This window comes from Corvus cornix, chromosome 1 (genome assembly GCF_000738735.6).
Source record: "Corvus cornix cornix isolate S_Up_H32 chromosome 1, ASM73873v5, whole genome shotgun sequence".
Classification (NCBI taxonomy): Eukaryota; Metazoa; Chordata; class Aves; order Passeriformes; family Corvidae; genus Corvus; species Corvus cornix.
Genome location: NC_046332.1, coordinates 68,643,539 through 68,666,068, shown reverse-complemented (window position 1 = coordinate 68,666,068; position 22,530 = coordinate 68,643,539). Strand labels below are relative to the sequence as shown.

The following is a 22,530-nucleotide window of genomic DNA, read 5'->3' as shown; positions in this document are numbered from 1 at the left end:
ATGTCTTGAAGAGCAAAGAAAATACACTGTATAATCCATACTACCCCGATTTTTCTCTTTCCAAACATTTGCAGCAACTACCTATATGCTGCTTTTTAAGATGCAGGCTGGATAGACTAAAAGATTAAAAAATGAAACATCTGAGATAACTTAGCAAGTCAATGAGAGGGAACTCAGAGTTTGTACTTCTAGGCGATTCATTAGGACTGGATAAGTCCTGCATTAATCAAACACCATGTCCAAACGAGCCATCAAATATAGAAATAAAGCAAATTGAGTACTTAATATCACATTAATCAATTCTTATCAAAACATTGTTTTGATTATACTGTCCATGTTACCTTGCTGTAGCCTGATCGTCCACATCAGACTTGGATTTCTGACGGGTCACCTGTTCTGATGAAAGGGCAGCCCTGCAACAGGAACGGTGAAAACATACTTAAGGCACAAGAAGATACTTGAAAACACATTGTATCACTTAAATGATTTATTATTGTAGATACTATATTTCTTTCAGGTGTAACCACAGTGAGTTTGCATTGTCTTTGAGAATTTTTTCTGGTTTTTTTTTCTTTAAATACTATAAAAAAATACATATAATATGTGTATAAAGAATTATACATATATAAAACAAGAAATGTAATGCTTTAGTTCACTAGATTACCACATCAACTGACCTTTTTGGAAAACTAATATGACAAGACTAGCTGTTTTGCTAGTATGGATATAGTAATAAAGTGGAGTTTCTTTACTGTTCAAAAATTACTTTAGCAGTAAAAAAAGTTGAAAAACCTTTTCTCTTACCTGATAAACAAATCTTATCTATAAAGACAAAACTTTTATTTAACTAGCAAAGCACTGGTTTTTTAAAAGCTAAATAAGCAAACATTTACAGTTTCCTATTTTTCTTTGTTTATGTGAACAATCAAATTGATCACTACAGGAATACTAAAATTATGAATAATTATAAGAAAGGGAGAAGGTGCCAGATAGAGTTGATGAGGGTTACCTGCTCCTTTTATAGAATTTTTCTGTTCGTATGGCAACTAAAGCATGACATGTTGCATAGCTGTCTTAATTATAAGTCATGAAATCGCAGGTTGGTTAAGTAACCTTTTCTTAATTTAGACCATGTGAAATGTACATTTAATTAATGAATTTAATGAATTTATTTTCTAAAATTAGAGCAACCTTTTCAGTCACTTGAATAAGTTTAGAGTACTTTCCATCAATTCATCTTAAGTTAATGCTTCTATTACAAGCCTTTCCACGTGCAGAGCTTCTTGATTTAACACTTTTTCTTCATGTAGCTCACACTCTCTCACAGACTTTAGAGTATCAGTTGCATATAAAAGAGTATTTGCATTATCAACATATATAACTTTGGAACTAAAATTGCGAGGTAGTTTTTAACATTTATGCAGTTTAATGTTTTTTCAATTTGAGTAAATATCCAATGAAATGTTCTAATATATATGCAAATAATTGCATTTCTGCCAGGAAGGAAATCTTCATGCACTTCTGCATGTCATCTATAGAGGAACCCTCACAGGTGAATTATATATAGTTTGTATTATAAATAAATGTAAAATAATAATCAAGGTTTATGCAAAGGAGTGTGGTACATTTCTAAATCTACTAAGAAGCAAAGTAAGACAGACATACGTTGTTGGAGCCTCTGAATTTTCTGAAGAGGTTCTAGAGAAAGAAGAGTAAACATTTCAGAAACCAAGTAGCAAAATGCAAGTATTGAAGCACTTTGCAAGATTTAGATCAATCAACAGCAATTACTTTTACTTTCCCTTCCTTCCAAGATAATATTTTTTTCTTTAAAAGGCAGAATATGTTTTTAACTCAAGTAGCATAATACTAAATTCAAACTATATTCTTTATGTTACTAAGACAATAAATCTTCAGTTAACATTCTCCAGTTAATCACTTTGATTAATAGTCTTTTGTTTTCAGCACACAATTCACAACCGTAAAACTCAAATACGGTGAGCTGCTTATAATCTTAGCTCCAACTGCAATTTCTTTAAGTGTTCTGTAAAGTGTGTTTAATCAAGTGGGAACTGAGTTCCAGAGTTCCAAAGAACTCTGGAAGTTTATATATCATGTTTAACTATGGAAGACTAGAATCACATCTCAGAATCACAAAAGTATATAACTAACCCTGACCAAGAAAGCCCACGTATTGGATTGCTGCACTCCCTTCCTGAGGATAGCAGATCAGTCAGCCATTCTCAAATTTGAAGAAAAGACATAGCTGACATAGCTCTTTGCTCAGTCTTTAAGACTGGTAGTGACCTTTAGAAACTGTGCTTATTAGCATCTATGCATGGCACTTTATTTCCTGAAACTCACAGGCAAGTAAAAGGCTTTCCTTTGATAACTATTTTTAGTTACAGTAATATTCACAATTTTAAATAGCTTTCACATCTTCAAAGGACTTTTAAAACATAAACCAAGTAATCATTAAATGCCCATCACTTTTTTACCAGCTGTTCTTGATGACAGCATTGTTAGAGGATCCAGGAAGAGTCATAAGAGCTTCAGAAAGAATATGCCTGTTTTCAGTCTTCTCTGAACTGTGAGACTGGAGGAGTAACTGGATAATTAGTGTTGAGAAGAATAAAGGAATTCCAGCTTGCTATTGGAAGCTGGATGGATGCCATGTAGAGCATTATCCTATTCTTTCAAAATTACCATCATCTTAGCAAGATACTGAAATGAAGCCAGATAAATTCTTCTCAGTTGGCACATTGAGAACATCTAATAAAGACTGACTTCAAAGAAAATAAACTTTAACATCTAAGAGCCATCTTTCTGCTGGGTGGAGAGTGAATCTTGGCCAAACAGATAGAGGGTAGTAAACACAGAATAAGATTTAAAATAATTGCTAAACTTGGTTTTAAGTCTTCCAGTGCCATACATCCCATAAATTCCCTGGGCAATAGTCTACCAAGGCTTGTACCTAACATCACAGCATATCCATTCATTTCTGTTTCATTTAATTTTCATCATTGCTGCACATGAGGCTCACACTGGAAACTTCCCAGATTAAAACTAGGGAAGCAGAAGGCCATGCTGCAGCAAATAGTGGACATTAGCAGAGAATATCATGAAGGTTTATTTATTAATATTTGAAACCATCCATATTCTGCTTTTAGGTAAGAGCACAAGAAACATTCCCTGTTCTCTTTCTATTCTGCCAGGAAACAATCATGACTTCAGAAATAAACACTAAACATGCATCTGCAAGTAACTTTAGTCTGATTTTTTGTTCTAAACTATTTCTTGGATACTTTGCTGACAGGGAACTTAGTAGATTTTGAGGTTTTGCTCAGGCTGATACCCAAAAGGGCCAAGGGCCTGACCGTGAACCCAAATGGCAGCAACAGATCCCTGCCCTTATGGCCAGTCTCTCTACAACATGTTTGCCTTGAGGAGAATTAACTGGAATTGTCAAAGTGAAACCATGGAGAAAGAATGCATGCGTGACAGAAAAAATCTGGGACCACTTAATGTAACCTCAAGTTTCTGGCACTTCATATACTCAGGCCCTAGTCAATGCTTGCTGGGCATCAGGCTGCAAAGAGCCCAAACAAGAGCTCTTTGCAGGGCATCCTATGCATCACACTCAGTAGATCAAAGAACTGCCCTGCTTTCTTGCTCCCAAAATTAGATCTAGCCAAGAGTCAGGAAACAACCAGCGATCACTGATACACACCGTTTGCTTTCCTCTGCTTCTGTCGGGGTCTTACTACTTGAAACTGGGGGAGGCATCCAAGACTGCCTGTACATTTTAATAAATAAAATTTTCAGTGTTATTTTAATGCTCTGGGGCTGAACAGCATACTGTGAATATTAGAAAAGAAGTATATAAAAATACCTGGAACTTTTCTTAAATTATCAGTATTTTCAAAGACTGCATGTTGATACTTTTTAGACCATTTTTTACAGAAAACTGAATGGAATAGGAAATACTACAGTAATTTTATTTATTGTGAAAAATGTATTCTGTGAGTCTAGGTGGTTTTTTCTGCAATCTGAGGGGTACAGATAAATGGATCATTCATGTAAAGAACAACCAGATAAAATGCACAAAGGAAAGCGTGTCAATTATCAACACAAGAAATACAATCAGGCTATTAGAGGTCACATAAACAGCCCAAGCACTTTCAGTTCCTTTTTTTTATTGTGGGTTTTTTTTTTACCCTCAAAACTATCAATCCAGCAATTGTTTGTGAAGTAAAAACAATTACACCAGAAGCAGTACAATTCATTGATGGCCTTCCATATCTTTCAAGAGCCTGGATTGAAAACACCATAAACTTCCACCAAACAAACAGGTCTATATGTTAATATAAATATGATGACATTTTAATTTCTACATTCATTATTCTACTGATCACATTTTTTATGCATGAAATATGAAATAAAATATCACAAATGAACAGAATTTTCAGCTGGGAAGGATGCAGAAAAATATGGCTATCACCAGCAGTACATTTTAAATTAAAAATGTACTTAGTTCTACACCCTGTTTTTATTTTTGCCCAGATAATGCTATCTGAAATCCAGATTTTTAAAGGTAGCTGTGTATCGTTCAGAAAACTGCGTGATTCATATGCACTGCAACAGTACAGGGTCAAGTTTGGCATCAGAGATTTCACAATTACAGTGAGCTACAGTGCTTTAAATCTGGACATTGAAAATGAGTACACCAGCTGAGTTAGGAGCTGCAGCCAAGAGTTAGCCATTGTGCCATGTCCACCAGGCTCACAAAACTGGGTCTACAGAGATAAAACTTTTAAATCCCATGGAAAAAGACAGAGGATGTAAAAGTTTAATTCTTGAAGTTTGCTGAGGAGTTTGAGTGTGCTGGAGGAGGAAGTTGGTAATTTTTTAATGTAATTGTGATATATTACTGAGGCTTAATACAGTGCTATATACCCTCTGGCAACCAAGCAGTGGTGGTAATGAATACCTTTTTTTCTTGATTGGAGAAGTAGCTGCAGTGTTTGTGGATGCTGCATTAGGAGCCCAAGACTGTCTGTTAAGGAAATATACTTAGTGAGTTAATCTTGAAAAAGAGTATCATTTTAAATTATAAAAAAAATAAATTATAAGAAATCGTGTTTCTACTATCAGAATGATACAAATGTGTACGGTAAATGCTATAACTATGTTTATATACCCCAAAGGACACAAGATGTGGGAGACCTTAAAGGGTTCTGATGTTTAGACAGCTGCATTTTTACTTGACGTCCAAATTTCTGACTTCTTAGAATCTTGACTTCTGTACCTACACTTTAGTCTCCAAACACTATAATAATAATATCTTTCATTTTCATACTTTATATTTTATGTTTCTTGCTCAAATAAAATGCTTTATGCTATATGTTTGTAAAACTAACCTATATAAAATCCAAGCCAGTAATTTGTCATAAAATTTATCAAAAAGTTATTGTCTTATCCTCTGCAATTCTTAATGATAGTAATTGGCAATTCATAATAACAGTAATTGAAGAATAGCACTTTACAAATCATTTTGCTCTCTGGCAGGAAAAAATATATACAATTTAAGTCTCTCAAGTCCCACTTCAGAACTAATTGTTGGTCTGTTAAAAAACCATCTCCAGAACAAACCCCATAAAATCCAATTTATATGAGGCTTCATGTGTCATCATCACTATGATTTACAACATAATGGTGCAAAATTATAATTTGAGTGACCTCCGTTGAACTGTAAATGCCAGAGATACTGATTTGCTCTTCAGAGTAATATCACAACTCTCCACAAGATGACTTGTAATTGCTGTGCTCTCTAGCAACTATGATCTGTGTAATTTAGTACTGACAGAACTCTACTGACATTGATGAAGGCACAAAGCGATGCATTTGTCCCTTTGCATTTACACATATGGTGGCCGAGTTCTTCTGACTTTCCCTTCTTAAATGAAGGGAAGCAATCAGGTAATAAGTGTAAGTTTTTTAGAAAATAATTTTTCAGTGTTGTGGAATCATATTACCTATATAAGTGGCCACCTCCAAATCATAGCAACTTTTTTAACAATGTATCAACAATGTTGTGCTAACTTGCTTTAAATTAAAACTGTTTTAAACAAAAGACTGGCCTTCTGACAAAAGAAAAGGTTTCCACTGGAAAAATAATCTATCCTATCAAAAAAATTTTTTTATGTTTTGGTTCTCAAGTTTTCCACTGGCAATGTACAATGGCATTTTCCACTGAAAGCATTAAATAGATTTTTTTCATGTATCCTTCCTCAGAACTATGTGTTGTATTTGGTAGATTTTATGCAGAGAAATCTAGAGCTCTAAAACATACCCACACTTTTCAAAATACTCTTATTCTCTTCTTTTTTGTATTTAAAATACTGTAATTATTAAATAATCATTATGCTGAGTAAATGTGTAATCTGAACTAGTCTCCCTTTTAATCTGTGTGGAGAAATAGGCTTCTTCAAGCAAAATTCCTCTTATTCTAAAGAAAATATGTTTTTCTCCTCACCAGCTATAAAAAGAGCCTGTGATAATCTAGATATATGCCTACATTCCAGAGGTCACGTGGCCAAATGAAGCCTACACTAGGCCATATCCAATACAAATAATTTCTCTATATAATCTTGGTATGTACATGAATTCTAAAGTTATGATAGTATATAACACTTAGATGATAATGCATGGTAAATAATACCTGATAAATTATAATACATAATAGTTAGATTATAACGTTTCTGGAATTCGTACCTGTTGTTTTGCTTATGATTGAGAGTTGGGGACTTATTTACTTTATCAGTATCATTTCCAGCTGGAATTCTGTTGGAAACACAGAAATTATTTATAATACACACTCTATAAATTTTTTTAAAATCCATTTTCAATAAAATCAAAAGACAGAGTATCATTTTGGCCTGTGTACTGATTAAAAATATCCCAGTATCAAAATAGGTAGAGAACAGAAGCTGAAATTATATCCCTTTAGTGCATTATTATCTGAAGACTCTAAGTAGCTCACTAAAAAAGAGTTTTCAAAGATGATGTTCAAACAATAATACTGCATTAAACTTCACTGTTGCTAAACATTTATTACAACTCCTTTGAATTAGGTCAGAATACTAGAAAGAAAGCAATGTTCAGTCAAGCAGCACACACAGAGCTATTGCCTTTTCCTCTGCCTCACCATCCCTGGAGAGATGCAACGGTCTTGTTTTATTTACAGATTTCATAGATCCATGTGATGTGAAAATAATCTGGTGCAAAATCCCTAGCAAGGCATGGTGCTGACCTACGGGAATAACTTCTATCAACAAAGTTAGATTATTTGTGCTTGAACTGATTTCATTAAGCCATGAAATTTACATGAAGAAACAAACACATGATTTTTCAAGCCCTTTATGGATTCTACAGTTACTGCCTAAAACCCTTCAAAATTTTCACAGAAATACACCATGTAGCTATCATAGCTGAAGCAGTTAGGTTCTTCTTTTATTCCAGATTTCTTCCTATATATGGAATATTCTTTAGTAAGAACAGGGGGACTCTGAAAAGCTTAAATATAAAGTGATGTACATTGAAATAGAGGATAAATACTAAGCTAAGACAGGGTTGTCTTAAATATTTGATTCAATCAGCTGAAACACATCCTGAGCTACAACTTACATGTATTTTTTTTATCTATTCCCATCCATAAACTGAAGCTACAGATGCAAAATAATTAATCCTAGAACTATAATCCGATGTTACATATAAAACATTTTGTATCCTGCCTTCAAGCAGCACAGAATACAGTTGTATTTAATGAAAAGCCTTCCAGGGAATCCTGGGACACAATCTGCACCAGCGTGTGCTCTGTGTCTTTTGCAAATCTCAACTGCAATTTTGCAAAGAATCCTCTCCTGTCAGGGCAGCTCGTGACTGTGACAGCAGCTACAGTTGCAGGGAAGATCACTAGAGGTCTCGCTAAACCTGCTGGCATTGCTGCAGATGCAAACCCGAGCATTCCTTCTCATTCCCCGCTCGCCAATGAACCAGCATTTCTTTCACATTTCATCACATGTTTTCAAAATTCCAGCACAATGCTTTACATAGTTTTGTATTTTCTCATTTTAAAGCCTTAAAGGTTCTATCTGGCATCCTACTCCCTTGCTGCCCAGTGTAGCAGAAGCTTTAAATAAAAAGTGGAAGAAAGGTAAGTATTATGTTAACTTCTCCTTGTATAAATTTCAAGCTTCTGATAAGGAATCAAAGAATACCCTCTGTTCACAACCACAACACTGTCTACAACAGACACCCCTGGATCAGTGGGCCATTTAAACATGTAGTGTTTATCTGAACCAATTTAAATTTCTGGCCTCCACAGTGTCCTGTGCTAGTGACTCCTATAATTAATGTATGCATTAAAGGAAAAATAAATGGTTTTTCTCCCTTTTCTTTCTTTCTCTCTCTCTCTTCTATAGCTTTTTTTCCCCCCTTAATTCATTATCCAAACATTTATAGAGTATCTCCTCATTCTAGCAGTGCAACAAGCAGAAAATATTCTTCCACTACCGTTTCCCTATATTATTCTTTCCCAAGCTGAGGAATTTTTGTCTTTTCAGACATTTTACATGAGAGTTATTCCATCCTTTCTCACTTCCCTCTTTAATTTCTTCTCCTGTTTCTATTGTAGTTTCTTCACATAAGTGAAATGATGCATGCAGTGTTCAAGACGTGGAAAGCAGGTTCATACCACACACTGCAGCGGTTTCTGGTTTGCTCTCTGATCCTTTCCTAGTAATTTCTATCATTCCAAAGTATTAGATTATTAATAAATAATAAATAAACAATGAAAATATGTCATTTGCTTCAGTCCCATCTATCCAGATCTAATTGCTCTAGATGCAGTTAGGACTTAGTGTTTCTGGAAGCTATTCTGGACTTAGTACATGGAAAAATAGCAATGTAATTGTCATCACTACCTGACTTGTAAATTTTCTCCCACCTTTTGTCAAATGTTTGGTTAGTTGCTAATAATGAGTGAGAAATAAAAGGATAAATAATTTTTTTCCACCCATCCAGAAAGGCTGTCTGTGATCATCTGCACAATGCAGTTGCTGTCTTAGTTGGAAATAGTGTAGATCTACATGCCAGTACAAGTACACGTGCATCTACTGCCATCAATCTATGGCTTTCTGAAAACAACTTAATATGTTTAGCACTTTCTTGTGCTTGCAGCCAATGGTGAAATTCCATGTAGTTATCTGCAACATCTCTCCCAGATTTTTAAAATGGAAAATGGTGTTCAAATTTTGTAGCCATTGGGTTAGGCAAAATTCATATCAAAAAATACCTTTTTTGACATGGTTATAGCAGTATCCAAGAAGCAAAAAGCTGCACATAATATGGCTTTTAGATATGTTATTATTTGCACATTTACACATGCAATGAAGAGCTCAAAATTATTCCTATAGTCCTCAAAGATTTTATTAATTCATATTTCAATTATTATTTTGTCATTTTGAAAATTAGATATTGAATATATATTTATCTAGATAGAGCCAGATTCCTTAAATCCTTTCCTCTTGGAATACTACAGTATTCCTATTGGAATACTACTGGCCAGAAGACATGCACAGCAGAATTGTGAAAAGATGTTCTAGTATCCAGTTTGAAAACAGGTAACTCCCTAGGACCATTTGCAGGATAGAAGAAGGTCATTTTCCAGAAATTTATCTAGGCAGAAATGATTTTCCATATAAGCAACATGACATAATACTGTAAACACAAGATGACTTGTAATTGCTGTAAACAGATCTGAGAGATCTCCAGTACCAAGGTAATTCGTCTCTAGAAGCATCTACTAGGAGCAGTCCTTCAGGGTTTTTCTACAAAAAAACCGAAGTGTTTTTTCCACACAGGCAGATAAACCATATAGGTGTTCTGCAAACTGGTCAGTTCTAAGCTTGGAGACTTCCAGCATATGGCTATGCTTGTCAGGAATCATTTATAAGAAAATAAGAGAATTATACCAAGTGGAGAACGTCCTTCACAGAGGAAGCAGAAGTACCAAATTCAACTACAAAAAAGGTACTAAGAGAAGATACATCACCACAGCCTTTTATATCTTAGGTCGCAAATTTGAGGAGTTGCAGAACATGTGGTCACCCCTTATAAAACTGCCTGCTGGTGATAGGTGTGCACAAATTAATCCTGGAATGGCTGTATTCCGGTTTTGTAAAGACTATTGATGACTGAGGAATATAAACAACTTGACTGCAGCTTCCTCACTGTGGTAATTTCAAGGCAGAAGCATCATTATTCACTCCCTTTATGGCATGTTCCGCATTAGTTTTCAGAAGTCTATATTTACACCTAAATTCCTTTTTTGGTATACTCTGTCATCAGTTGCATATTAAGAACCCTTTATGTTAGATATTTGTGTATATGAAAACACAAAGATAGTCAGCTTACAACCTCAAATAATTCAGATACTTTAGTATCTCAGCATAAACCAAAAAGATATCAAGTACAAAAAACCAGTGTTCCTCAGTGACACTGTAGAAACTGGAATTGTCCTGTGACTTCTAAATTAGTAATCAGGGTTTGAGGCATGAAAATCAAATTTTAAAATTGTTTTGAAGTGAGTGGCCATGTGAGTAAGCGTGACATAGCTGATATATGCTACTTGAATTTCCAAAAAGCTTCATAGAAGTCTGCTTTAAGAGCTCTTAAGTAAACTGATCTCCCATGGGTAATAGAGAAATAACTGCTTAAAATGTAGGAAACAAAAGTTTGAAATAAATGGCAAGTTTCCAAAGTGGAAGGAGAGATATGTACAAGACCTATGTTCTTCCATGTGTTCATGAATTATCTGGAAAAGAGGAGAGTGAGATGAAGTTGCTTGCCAATGCTATAACTTAATGGTAGCCAAAACAAATGGCAAAGCTTTTCAGAAGTCATCTGCTAACATGTCAGATTTCTAAAATGGCAGATGACATTCACTTTTCTTAGATGCAAAGTAATGCCTGCCAAGAGAAACAATTGATCTCTGAACCAGCAATTATCACACGGAAAAGAAATCTTGGAATTATATAGATAATGTTGTGAAAATTAAAACTCAATTCTTAGCAGGACTCAAAAGAGCAAACTCAATGTTATGAAGTACAAGGGGAAGAATTGCAAATGAAATAGAAATCATTGTTATTACTCCTCTGTGTACATACAAGGTGTGCACCCATCTTAAATAGCTACATGGAGATTTCGATTCCCAGACCAAAAAGACTAATATAGAAATAGAAAATATACAGAGAAGAGCAACAGGTGAATTGAAGTTATAGAGTGGCTTCCTCATGATGATTGAACAAATACAGCAGCATTCACTGGCTGTCGGATAGGCAGGGTGATGATAGTGCACAGGTCTCTAGCCTATTCTTTTTCAAACTCCTGCGGAGAAAGTACATTTTATGTAACAATTTTGCATTGTTTCTTACAAGAGAAGTAAGGATCATGAAATGAAATAGCACAGTGCTAAAACCCAACTAAACAAAGTGCACTTTTCCCACAGTGTGCGTTTAAGTGCTGGCTCTCACAGCCTCAGCATGTTCTGGATAGCAGATGTTAATGGTGGCTGGATTTTGAAGATGCAACACAAAGAATCTGCAAACACAAGCATGGTCATGTCTTCACCCAGCAGAGGTCAAGGCTGAACAGAACATTCAAATTAAGCACCTGTATGACAACCACAACTCCAATATTGGTACTGATCACAGTATTTGCAAAGAACTATGGGTTTAGCCATGTTGTGCTTAGCTGTTGGAGATAATGACTTTGGTTTTGAGTTTGAAAAGGAGGAAATTGGGGAGGAGTGGTTATCATCTGTGGAAAGATACTTACATTTATGAGGAAAGGAATATACAGAAACAGGTACAAAAAAAGAAGATGATATCAAAAGAACCTTTTCTCAAATCATATTTTCATTTGTCTCATTGAAAATTCATGCAAAAATCATTCAAAGTCTTTTACTTAGATGCTTAATGAATACAAAAACTTTAAAAAAACACTGACTTCATTCATGCTTTCATTTTTAAGACCTCTCACAGGTATGACAATCACAACACACAATACATCCAGAAAAAAAGCCCTACCTGTCCAAGGTGGTATCAGATCTGTATCGTCCAAGTACAGCTTTCTGATCTTCCTTTTCATTTGTGCTACTGCTGGAATAAAAAATTTAGAAATGCCACTTTGGTTACTGGTTATATTAAAAAACTCATCATTAATAAAACAGTATTTATGTCTCAGATAAAGTATCATACAGGGTTTTAGACCATCCAGGTGTCAACAGATCTAACCCTGGATCCACTGCAGTGATCAATTATTGACACTGGAGTCTGATTTACAGTGAAAATATGAATAGACTAAAACTGAACAAAGCAAGCTCTTGCTATATACAGGATATAGTAAAAGGATACCAAGTTTTCTTTGGTATCATTAGAAAGGCGTACAGATACTCTACCATACCTGTGTAGGCTATCTTGGGATTTGTATTGGTTAAGGACAGCCCTTCCGTAGTTTTCATCAGCACTTCAAGCAAAAGAAAAACAGTGAGTGTTAAAACGAGATCACTTTTCCTTGGCAAAAGATTTCGGTCTTCAATCAGATTTCACAGCTGTCCACTACCACTGTAATTGCACCAGCTGCAGAACTCTGCAGTAGAAGACTCCAGACATTTTGCAGTAAGAATTATCTCTTCCTACATGCTGCTCATGGGCCAGATAATGATAACATAGTCTCAAGACATTGTTTCTGCTGTAATTTAAGTCCTAGTTTACATTAAATTTAAACTGATTCTGACTTAAGCTCCTTAAAAGAACTTGCCCAGATTTATAATCTTCTTGCTTAGAAAAAGTCAGATCATAGTCTTGCAACCTAGATACGTGAAATGTGCGATTTTACTTGTAGAGCAAAACCTTATCAAATACTCAGCACTCAAAAGTCCCAATGAAAAACAGTCAGTGAATATTCAGCAAACTAATACTTCCAAAAGGCAACCAATACCTCATCAAGATAAATAAATAAGAGTTATTTGATTGAATTCCCCTAGTTCTGGTTGATACCATCCATGCAAAAGTAGATGCTCCATGCAAAGGTACATGGCATACTGAACTAAATATGGAAGAAATGCATTTCATATTTTTCTTACCTTTCCTCCTCAGGCCTCTTCTTTATCCAGCTGTTATCTTGCAAAAGGGTCCGTCGTTTATTAATATCATGAGTAGCCTGTTGTCTGCTTTTAATTGCAACAGAGGGGCTCTTCTTATCTGCAAATGCAGAGAAATGTTGTGAAAATTAACATGTGGAAAAACTTTGGAAACCTAAAGTACTATTACATAGGTTGAAATACATAAAAGTTTAATACAGATTGAATTTTCAGTTATCATAACCTGTTTAGTGCAGATTGCTTCTTAAAAAGGTTGTGGCTTCAACTTTGAAGGGCCTGCAGAAGCCCAGCATAGTAAACTAAATTCAGTTTCATCCTTAATATTAAACTGCTTTGCCTATTTCTAATGAAAACACATATCACAGATCTGATAAAGGAATTATGAAATTTGCATACCACAGTAATCCCAGGAAAGTCAAACTAATGAATCCTGACACCAAATTTCCTGGGGTGTTGTCTGTGGGTTTTGTATTTGCAGATGCGTGACAAGATGCAAATTTTGAAGGAAGGCTAATCTTGAGTTGACCACATGGCTCTCCAATTACAACCAGCCCAAAATATGTGGATTTTCATGTTTCACAAAGAGTCAGACTCCCTCTAAAGCTTTTTCCTGAAAGGCTAAATGAACAGAATTTCTCTTCTAGTCAGTTACTTAGTTTTACGGAACTTTAATAAAAGCAATATCTTTAAGATTTATACCTTTACATCAAATTTAACTAAAATTGGTGTATGGTTTCAAAGGTTGTTGGGAGAGACAGACTGACATGCTGAACAAACACTTATTTACTTCTGAAAACATCCTAAAATATCATTGTCCAACAAGGCTGATATTTAGTGTACTAGGGAAGTAACAATATGATTTTCACTTGATTTCGGAGAATATGGATTCTTCCCTGTATTAGAAAGCTGACATTTATCTCCTTTGGTTTGTTTCATGAGGATTTTGGCCCTTTTTGCTAGCAAAAATATGCAACGACTATTGTTCAGTATTCTCAGTTTACCTGAGTTTCATATCATCAGCTTATTTGAGGTGAGAAGAAATATTGATGTGATATTTTAACATGACCTATTAAAATGAAAAGCTAGAAGTTCAGAGCAAATATGAATTCCATTTTTTAATTTCTATATTTGCCCCAAATTTTATCCAGAGAAGAGAAGGTGAAAAATTAAATATGTAAAATCCTTGTTAATACAACCAATTAATCAAAAAAATTGAAAAATACAGAGGATCTTGTGTTTTCCTCTAAAGACCCTCACCGTTTTCTCCATTAATTCCTCACACTCTGAAGATTCACGCAAAAGGAGACACCAAATTTCAGGAGACATCACTATCTGGTGTGCAGTAATTAGACTGTAAAAATTGTGTGTAGAAAGAACACGCTCCACAGAAAACACATTCAGTCAGTAATACGTCATTAGTCAGAGCTGTGTTTTGGAATTCTGCTCTGATTTATAAGAAAATGTACTTCTTGCTTTTAATACAAGAACTTCACCCATAGTGATAACATTAAAAAATGACAAATGGCTACAGTGAGTGGAAGACCAAATCATAATAGAGCACCAAAACATTTATCTTAAGCGACAATGGCCAAGAGTGAATTTTTAAATACATTTTTCTTGTAAAAGTAGACACTGATGTGCAAAGATAAAATTCAGTCTAAGAATGTATATGTATCTGTCTGTAATTCAAACTGTGCCTGTTTCAATTCCCTATACTGCCAAGTGAAAGAGAAGGAATGAAAGGTTTGGACTCATCACTGACGTTTGCCTAGTTGCAAATGTTCTCTGGTTCTGTGTTGGACTTGCTCTCTCCAAGACTGAGGTGCTAGAAAAGTGATAAATGTTTTAGAAGCCATGGCTGTGATAGCACGCATGTGTGCTTCCATCTTTTGGCCTTGATGCCCAGGTTTGCCTTTCTTCTTTTTAAGCAGCATAGATCCAGCCATTTGACAAATGACCAGGGACATGAAAAATGTTGCTTGTAAGAATGAGCTGACATTCATGGTAGATTAACAAAAACTAATCTATCCTCACTGCATGACTTCTGCATCAGCCTGTTCACTGCCTATTGAGCTAGCTCTTCTCTTAAAAATATTTATTCAAATCTGACTTTAAAGACTTCTTAAAAAAAAATGAAGGCATCCCAGGCTTGTCTGAATAGCTCCAGTGGTTCATTAGATTATCTATTAAAATAAACACTTCTTGCAAACTGAAAAGAGGAAAGACCTTCACCACTTTAAACAATAACTTTGTCTCATGGTCACTGTCAAGAATGGAGATAATTTCAATTAGAAAACAAGACTATATAAACTGCATCTTCTCTAAAAATGTGTACCTTTTCTCATTTCTCATAAATATTTAAAGATTTTTAATTTGGTACAATTATTTGTATTGTTAAAAAAAAAACAAAGGAAAAGTTAGTTTTTCAGAAGTAGGAAAAACGTGAGCTCAAGTTTATGCATGCCAAAGAGAAAGCTTCTCTTCAGCAAGGATACTTGATGGCAGCTAAAGGGGGGGAAATTATTCCAGCATTTTTTTCATCCTAATAGTTTTAGCCAAAGATGCTTTCAACTGTCTGCAACATATTTTACTCTCTGCTCTACTATCAGCCATTACCTCCTCTGAATCTTGAAGAAAAATTCTTCAGTAATATGAACATCACATAAGCATTTCTGTATAATCAAGAAGTACTTGGTATATATCCAACTATTAAAATTAACTGTACATGTGCCATATTGTCTTTTTTACCAATAGTACTTTAGGAAAACTGATATCACCTACCCAAAAATCACTTGGATTTCTCAGATATCATGGTTTTTTAAACTGCTAAGTGCAAAGAAGGTCTCATGAAACCTCTTATAAAGGTGGTAGACAAGGAATAGATATTGTTTTCTTCTCAAGAAACATTGCAAGCACTCTGCTAATGCCTGAGGCCCTGGGCTTGCAGAAGAGTACTCGTTTCTGGCCTATGAATTTTCTCCCAAGCTTCAGCTAAAAAATTAAACATAGATCTGATACAACAGATTAGGTCACATGAGCACAGGCAGATGCAGCTCATCCCTGTCTCAATTTGACAATAAAAATTTATGTCCTCAATACAGCAGAGCCAAGCAGCTCCCTGAAGTAGCAACACCAATTTTGTAAGCCTGGTATATCCCACCCAAACCAGGTCCTCATGCATCTCAAAAACCTTTCAGTCTATAGAAATGTTTTTGAGGTTCAGGGAAATGGAAAATTTCATCATGTTTCTAGTTTGCCTCTGGACATTTCTCTGTACAGAAAGCAAATTCCAGCAGTCCTCTAGTTTTATTCCTCTAGAGGAGCAAACCATCCCATCAGACAATGACTAAACAGCTTTTCTCTCCCCTTCCCCCATTCTAGATTTCCTCAATTTCTCCTCATTTTCCCTGCGCAAGTCAAAGAGACGGCGCTGAGACCAGTGGATCTTCCCACTGCCCTTGCAGCCCCTTGCTCCTGTGAGTTCTCCATGACAACCACACCACCTTGCCCCGCACCACCCAGCTCCCCACTCGACCACACTCCACTGCCCAGTGGGATGTTCTGGTCTGAATCCCTGCCAGCCCCATTTTGTGCACAACACCAATAGTTTGGCATCTGAAACGGGTCGCAGTGGCCCGAATCACCCTCCTCCCCTGTGAGGGAGCTGTGCCAGGGCCATGGCGAGGCCTGGACAGGAGGGAGGCTGTGCCTCAGCCTCCAAGTGCCCCGGGAGCAGGAAATGGAGGAGACTCAGTATTACCGCTTTGATTAGGAGACTGTTTTCGTATGCTGAAGGCTGACATTTGCTCTGTAGGATGTTGTCCTTCTGCGGGAATCTAAAAGAAAACGTGACAAAAAAAGGAAGTGAGGGTTGACAGCGATACCAGGAATCAGCCCCAAAGACAGGTCAACTTTGTTGTCTGCTTCAATCACCTCCTTGCACAAGTTTAGCCTGACAGGGTGGAATGGCTTAGGGCCAGCAGCAGCCCTTCTCAGGCCGAATCTGGGGCACGGTGGTGGCTTTTGCCTGCCTGGTGATGACTGTGTGCATTCCTGCCCTGCCCCTCTGCCTTGTCACACTGCCCCTTCCCTGTTGGGAGCTCTTCCAAGAACACTTGGTGTGGTAAGAGCCTTCAGCGGGCAAGACAGAGTACTGAAGAATGGGTTGGGGTGATGAGCTTAACAGGGAGATGGTATCAGTCCCTGGCACAGCACCTGGAGCACAGGTGAACTCATCCAGCCCTGCTTCTTGGTCTCACGGATTGTGGCCAGCAGATATCACAGGGGGTCAAGACAGAAGCAGTTCTGCTGCTCTGCAACAGTTTTCCAGTCACTGACTTCTTCCCTTACCTCAAATCAGGTTAAAAGCCTCCAAGACTGATAATTAAAAAAAAAATTTATTATTTGGGACTTGAGCCACTCAAAAGATTTCATGTTTTGCTTTGAAACTGGATTGTGAATACCAGCTTTCCTAGAGAAAGCATCAAGCAGAACATAATGACATTTTGATGACAGAAAATTCTCCCTTAAGTTAAAAAAAGCCCCAAATGCTAACATTGACTTAAGAGTTTGGCCAAAACTGACCCTCTTTAGCAAATGGATTCCTTCTTGTAAAGCAGCATTTTCCAAGAAAACAATGTTGTGCTGGAAAGCTCACAACCAGTTCCACTGTCAGGATGCTAAAATTTACAGAAGCACCAGAAAACTGTTTCTGTGACAGAAGCAGTCCTTAAAAATCAGAAACATTCCTGGTTCTCTGGATGATACAGAGAACATTTTTTTCTTTTTGCAGACGTAAAGTGTATTGCTCACACACCTAAAATAGAGTAGATTGACACTGGAGCTTGTGGCTCTTTCTTTACTGATGGAAAGTGAAGATGATTTTGGACTCTGGCAAAAGCTTAAGAATAATGCTTATACTGACAATAAAACATTGTGGATGCCACAGAGGATTGCACTAGAGCAGATTTTTCTTTTCTATGCTTTTACTGCCAAACAATTACTAAAAAAAGCTTATGATGTTAAAAACACAAACAAACAAAAAATTTCCAACACACCCCCCCAAAAAAAAAAACAAAAAAAGGCACCCAAAAAACACCCCAACACTAACAAACAAGCAAACAAACAAAAAGAAGCAGTAACCCAAAATCTGGATGTAAATAACTACAGATTTTTTAGAAAGTAAAAATATAAATACAAAACTAATATTGGAGTCCAAAAGTCTGCATGTATCTTAAGCAGTTGTGAAATTCCAAATATTCATTAGAGTTTAAAATTCTGGCATTTTGAAAGGCTCCTACCCTCATTCCTTTTTTTTTTTTACCTTAGTTGTTGGTATCAAGCAGGCATTGGCACAGTGTGTGTAGAAAACATGTGACTGCTGGAGCTGGTTCCCACACAATAAAAATATGCTTGGGGCTATGGTGAGCCTTAGTTATTTTGCAATAGGTTATAAAATACCTTTTAAAAATACTTATATAAGCTTTTAAGCATATGTGAACTGAATTCCCTAGAAACTGTTCAGTTAGGTTATCAAGCAATCCTGATATTGAAATTTTCCTGAACTCCATCATCCCAGGATGATAGAGAGGTCTCTGATTTACTTTTTCAGCTTAGGTACAGCTGGACATCTGATGTAGTCAGTCCCAGGATGATCGAAGGTTTGATATTTCAGTACATTTTACAAGCACTGGGAACTGGCACTTCTTCATCTCAAGAAGAAGTAGTAGTTTGTATAAAAGGATTTTGCATTTATTTTCTATTAAGTACTTCTAAAGCCATTTGCTAAGGGAAATGAATCATAAAACTTTGAAAAAGGAGACTTCTTTTGTGAAAATTAAACCAAATAAAAAGTGACTATAAAGAGGTTTGCAACTCCTCTTGTATCTATGAGAGGGTCCAGCAAGTGTGCTTCTTTCATCCTCAAACATTTAATTAAAACTGTGTTTTTTCTCATCCTATATTCATTTTTTAATGTTTTTAGGGCAAAAAATATTTCTGTTGCACATGTGTAGAGCATTCAGAATAAACTGCTGCATAGTCTCCCAATGCAAAAGTAATATGCCTAAGTAAATATTAGAAACAGGTACACTCCCTTTTACAATCAGCACTGAAAATGTGCCAGGGATTCCGAAATTTTAAACCCAGGCATTTTAGTCCTACAAAATACTGCCATTTTGTCCTTAAGGCTTGCTTCTTGCCTCTGAGCTTTCAAGTTGCATATCGAAGATTAATTCATTAAAATTTAAAATGCAAATTTTAAAAAAAAAAAATCTTACTTTAATCTGTAGCACAGACAATCGAGAATCATCAGAGTAAGATTTAAATTTTAGGATCTTAGAAATGAAACGAATCTTGCATAAAGAGGCAGAATACAGCTCATCAAAGCATTTTTACTAGGTCTTCCCTAGTGTGAACCGTGTGTGTATCTGTGTATTTGAAAAGGGGAGTGGACAAGAGATTATGAGGATCACATTAGTTTAAAAATATCAGCTCATAAAGATCTGGAACTGTCACATTATTCACACAGGTCAGTGAACACTCATCTTCAGACCATAGGGAGATAAAAAAAAGTTTTTAACTTGGCAAATGAAATTGTGCGAAGCAGAGTTAGAGCTTTCTATACTATGCTGTAGTAATAGTAAATTATGTTCAGACATTCTTAATAAGATCTCAACCACTGAAGCAAAACAACTCAGCTGGAATGCAAAACAAAAACAAACAGGAATGCAACTCCAGTGTAATTTGAATTTAAAAACAGCGTCAGGAAACTCTAAGCAAAAATTAAAACTGCCCTGGCCAGTCCAGTGAGCAGCTCCCAAATGGTTTTAAGACATGCCAGTCCTAGATTCAGACCCTCAAACATTCTGGGGGAAATCCAAACATAATCCCAAAGAAATTCAAAAAAAAACTTCAGACATGACTTCAGGGAAAGTCAAAAGTCCATCTAATTTCTTGCCAGTCCATCTGGCAAGCAATTACTCCAAAAGCAGCACAAGTCTCCAACACTGTTTTCATCACAGATACCTATATTTACACATCTACATCTCCTTTTCATCTCCTGTAGTGACTGATCAGCAGTCTCAGGCCTGCCTTAAATTCTGAAAGCCAGACCTTCTAGTTTTCAGATCATCTGAACACACCCATTCCTCCATCACAGTCCTTTCGCCTTCCTTCTCCTGCTCTTGGCTGTAGCTGTCTATGTGATTAGGCTTCACACATATGCATTGCTGTATTTAAAAAAATACATAATAATAGAAGCATTTCCTGTAAGGTTCATGTTTTCCTCATCAGACTGAACTAGTTACAACCAAAAAACATCTTTGTGCTTTGGCTTGAAGCTATGACAGTGATTAGGACCTTATTAATAACTAGTCAGTTGATATGTATTTTTCTTTTAATAAGCAATATTAATTTACATAGCTTAGAGGCAGGAGGCCTCTGCATTATCATCACACTGTAAAATAAGGAATTCAACATAGTAAATGTTGAAGGAGTGTCGAGAGAGATACACCTTCTTCTCTTAAAAGTCAAAATATTTGTTTTTATGCTGAGCTTTTTTATATAAAGCATTGCGAAATGCAAATGCCTAAAATGTCAAATTTCCCGCTATTATTAATGAACTGGGTGACACAAAAAGTGGTAGCTGAACAACTGATTTTAAAAAAGGAATGTTTCAGAATTTTCCTGTCATCCAACTTCTTGTGGTGTATTGCTAAACCAGCCTGAATTGTAGAGAAGTTGCTGAGATTGGTATGTCCCCATGAAACACCAGCTGGAACAAAGAGGTTTCATATGTGGCTCTACACAGTCACAGCTTGCTGGCTACTGTTTGCTACATGTCCTTCAAGTTTCAGCTTTTTGAAAGCTTCTAATATTTGCCATGTGAAAAAGAAAATAGGTTTATACTTTGTTCTTTCTTTATCCTAAATACGAAGCTTGCCACCAAAATTTCATCTTCTTGAAGAACTGTTCTGCTCTGAAGTAAGATGAATAGTCAGTATTTTTTGAGTAACCAGAGCTCAAATTTTAGAATTATTCCATTAGAACTGAAGATTTACTTCAGCTCTACTTTTTGTTTTGTAACTCTTAATGTTAATTCTATATGTGGCTTATCTTTCATTTAGGTGAGCTGAATGTAGGTAACATGACGGTTTGAAGAAAAGCACATTTGGTTTTAATCACAGTTAGGAAACACACAACAGTATCTCCCTGCTTTCAGTTAACAACTTTCAAGTCAGCAAACTTCATTATTTTCTCCATCATTTCTCTTGAATATAGTAAGTGTGAGCAAGCAACTGAATAAAGTAATTCTGACTCGATACAGGATAAAGATTTCCAAGCCCTGTAACTAAGGCACCAGGGACACACATCATTGCAGCTGTTCTTCTAGACAGGCACCTGTAAGTGTGTGAGGTAAAATCTTTCTGGTTTGGAAGTCAATACCAATTTTTCTGTTGTCCATATCCATCCTTTCAATCCTCAGACAACAGTAGTGCTGTGACTGGGCTGTCAGATGGGCCTACCTATACTTACACGCAAATAAGAATTTATTGATTGTAGATAAAGGCTGTTTTGCAAATCACCACCACAGCCAGAACCATTCAAGGCTGTACAATCCTTCACATATCCAAACTTGTTATTACAGACAAGAATATGATCTCTTCAAATAGCCTTAAAGATCCTTTCTGTCAGGTGCAGATCTATATGTATAACTGAGGCTCTAATTTCTTCCCTACACAATTTCCACAAGTAACATGATTCTGTTTGTTTGGCAATTAGTTAGTATTTTTGTCCTTTTATTGAAAACTACATTTAAAAATTACTACATTTATTTTACAGACATTAAAGAATCACAGAAATATGTTCCTAGACAGATTTTTTTTTTCCAAGAGTTACATATCAGAGCAATAGACATATAATACATTTATGAACTTCTGGAAATAATACCTTGTGTTTAAATGAATATTTTACTCTACTGTTTTGCCCACAGAATTAATAACACAGAAAATAGTTCAGACAGAAAACAGAAATAACGCGTATTTCTGTAAAAGAGAAAATAGGCAAGGTAGGACTAGAAAACACATGAATGTATGACAGCAATCATTCATGTATTTGTAGCTGAAAGAGCTCTCAAAACTGGTTTTTCAAGATGTGGGCGGAGGAGATTCTGTTTTGAAAGAAGCTTTGGAACTGTCACTAATGTAAAATCAGCTAAGTCACAATCCAAATTTGTGTGTATTTTCAAATTAGAAATACGTGATCAGTTTTAAATGCTAGGGTTTTTTTCAATAGAGTGTAGAAAA

The 22,530-nt window shown here is 35.9% G+C and overlaps 1 protein-coding gene across 6 annotated transcripts in view; it reads right to left on the bottom strand.

Moving 5' to 3' along the window:
* The window catches only part of SCEL (sciellin), a 69,712-nt gene that overhangs the window by 24,880 nt on the left and 22,302 nt on the right, over window positions 1-22,530 (bottom strand). For 2 of the 6 annotated variants that reach the window (XM_019292162.3, XM_010409897.4), the window contains exons 3-11: window positions 16,986-17,061; window positions 13,208-13,325; window positions 12,526-12,588; window positions 12,150-12,221; window positions 6,775-6,843; window positions 4,991-5,056; window positions 3,731-3,796; window positions 1,666-1,698; window positions 342-413 (exon numbers count right to left, since the gene is read on the bottom strand). In XM_019292162.3, coding sequence (XP_019147707.3) covers window positions 342-413; window positions 1,666-1,698; window positions 3,731-3,796; window positions 4,991-5,056; window positions 6,775-6,843; window positions 12,150-12,221; window positions 12,526-12,588; window positions 13,208-13,325; window positions 16,986-17,028 — 602 coding nt within the window. In that variant the 5' untranslated portion in view covers window positions 17,029-17,061. The remainder of the gene's footprint in view (window positions 1-341; window positions 414-1,665; window positions 1,699-3,730; window positions 3,797-4,990; window positions 5,057-6,774; window positions 6,844-12,149; window positions 12,222-12,525; window positions 12,589-13,207; window positions 13,326-16,985; window positions 17,062-22,530) is intronic. The other 4 variants (XM_010409900.4, XM_019292163.3, XM_019292164.3 and 1 more) reach the window with 4 other exon arrangements.